General features: G+C 27.4%; 1 protein-coding gene across 1 annotated transcript; it reads right to left on the reverse strand.

The window, feature by feature from the left end:
* Window positions 1–683: 683 nt before the first annotated feature.
* On the reverse strand, window positions 684–1,683 carry LOC111616828 (microspherule protein 1-like). The gene is made up of 2 exons (XM_023358185.1): window positions 1,229–1,683; window positions 684–1,159 (listed from the first exon to the last, which is right to left on the reverse strand). Exons 1-2 carry the CDS (start codon window positions 1,499–1,501, stop codon window positions 1,088–1,090), a joined length of 345 nt encoding a protein of 114 aa, XP_023213953.1. The 5' UTR covers window positions 1,502–1,683; the 3' UTR covers window positions 684–1,087.
* Between the last annotated feature and the right edge of the window lie 286 nt (window positions 1,684–1,969).

A 1,969-nucleotide genomic window follows, 5' to 3' on the forward strand; every position in this document is an offset into this window, starting at 1 on the left:
CAGTTGTTGTTAGAATAGAAGACTCCGACTTTTATAAATTAGCAAACAAAAATGATACCTTCAAGCAGCTTTATACCCGTAATCAGTTCGTAATTTGTAAAGAAAATTTTCCATAGGTAAGATTTCTTCTCAAGAAATATCGCTGAGAGAAGCAGCTGCAGCTAATTCGAAAAGTGGAGGGCAAGGCTATACACGCTGTCATTGCAAAAAAAAGTGTTCCACGAATAAATGCAGTTGTAAAAGCAAGGGACTCTTGTGCAATTCAAAATGCCATAACAGTTTAAGTTGTTGCAAGAAATAAGATTATATAATGTTAATCACATAATTTATGTGTAAGTTTATTATTGTATTATTTTCTTTAATGATATAGAATGTACTGTTCGTTTTAGGTTCAACAGTTTATTTACATGTACTATTACTTAAGCTTTCTCCTATTTTGACATATTAAAAAGTTGCATTTTTGTCTTAAAACAATAAAAATATTTTTATTCAACATTCACCATCAGTGCATTCTGAATGTCGACATTTGCTGGTGTAAGTGAGAAATAACGATATTTAGCAAATATTTCGGACATACACGAAACGACTGTGTGAATGTTGACATTCACCGGAGAATGTTGACATTCGCCAGATTTCGGTCATTCACAGTAACATATATATTNTTCAAATGCAATGATATAAAATATTATTGTTTTTCAAAGTAATATTGTTACGTAGGAAAGTTTAAGCTAGTCAGCATATTCTATTGTTTTGCATTGTAGTTATTACAATTTTATTTTGCACTTAAAGCACTTTTGTTTTTATTCTTAACTTTTTCAACATATTTTCTCTGTATATTATCTATATTCATCAAATCTTTATTTAATTTTATCTTCTACTAATTTTTTTAAGTTTGAATATGCCTAAACGATTCATCTGTATAGGCAGATTTTTATTTTGCATAGAGTATACAGTAATTATCACTTACTTGTATCGCTCATAATCATCAAAATAAAACTTTTTGTTGAAATTTAAATGTTATACAATAAGTACAACATATGGATTGTTAATAAAATGATTAAAAAAATATTACTTTTGAAATAGTAAGTTATACACAATAAATATTTATAAAAAATGTTACCTTTGATTTCTTTATTCTTTTTGGAGTTGATTTAGATGGCTGTTAAAAATAAAAAATTTAAAGTTTTTATTTATTTCACTAAGTAAACAAAATAAATAAAGGACTTACTTTCTTTTTTTCAGGAATTGTGACTTGAGGCATTTCTGAAAATATCTGTTCAGAGCAACCTGTGTTCATTATCGTTGATAATGTTGTTGTATTAAAACTAGAACCACCAATACCAATTAATGAACCTGAAGGTGGACGATTTCTGGAAGATTTGACAAGACTACTCTCAACAACTTCATCATCAAATTTTTTACGTTTAATTGATCTGGAAGAACTCCTCCTCTTTTGAAAAGAGTCAATTTTTGATGGAATATCAGCCATCATATCTTCCATTCCACATGTCAGAGAACTACTTGGTATGGGACAGCCTTTTGAGAGTGAAGAATGAACTTGTTTTAAAACAACAGAATTTGATGTATCATCTAGATTTAAAAAATAACAATAACAACAACATCATTGTTTCCTTAAGCATACAAAAAAATGTTTGAACCATAGATAAAAGATTTCTTATAATTAATCATAATAATAAAATTATTTAAATTAATATTTTTTAACAGAAATCTTTTATCTTAATGAATAAAACATCTTTACTTGTATAGATTTACAATTGATTTCAAATATACATTTATTGTATAGTAATTTTAGATATCTGTACAGTACAGGAAAATTCAAAAAACTTTACAACTTTGAAAGCATACAAAATTTTAAGATAGCCATGTTATCAACCTTACTTGACCAATCCACCATCTGATAAACATTTATTGAGCAAAATTCTGGACATCTGAACAGTAGTGGAATGAT

The sequence above is a fragment of the Centruroides sculpturatus genome, unplaced genomic scaffold (assembly GCF_000671375.1).
Source record: "Centruroides sculpturatus isolate CEXI.00-Female unplaced genomic scaffold, Cexi_2.0 scaffold4061, whole genome shotgun sequence".
In the NCBI taxonomy this organism is placed as follows: domain Eukaryota; kingdom Metazoa; phylum Arthropoda; class Arachnida; order Scorpiones; family Buthidae; genus Centruroides; species Centruroides sculpturatus.

Excerpts from the sequence above, each read along its gene's own strand:
- LOC111616828 (XM_023358185.1), bottom strand. The coding sequence starts at position 1,501 with ATGGAAGATATGATGGCTGATATTCCATCAAAAATTGACTCTTTTCAA. Across the intron at positions 1,160-1,228 it reads CAATTCCTGAAAAAAAGAAA|CCATCTAAATCAACTCCAAA; the intron begins GTAAGTCCTTTA and ends TATTTTTAACAG.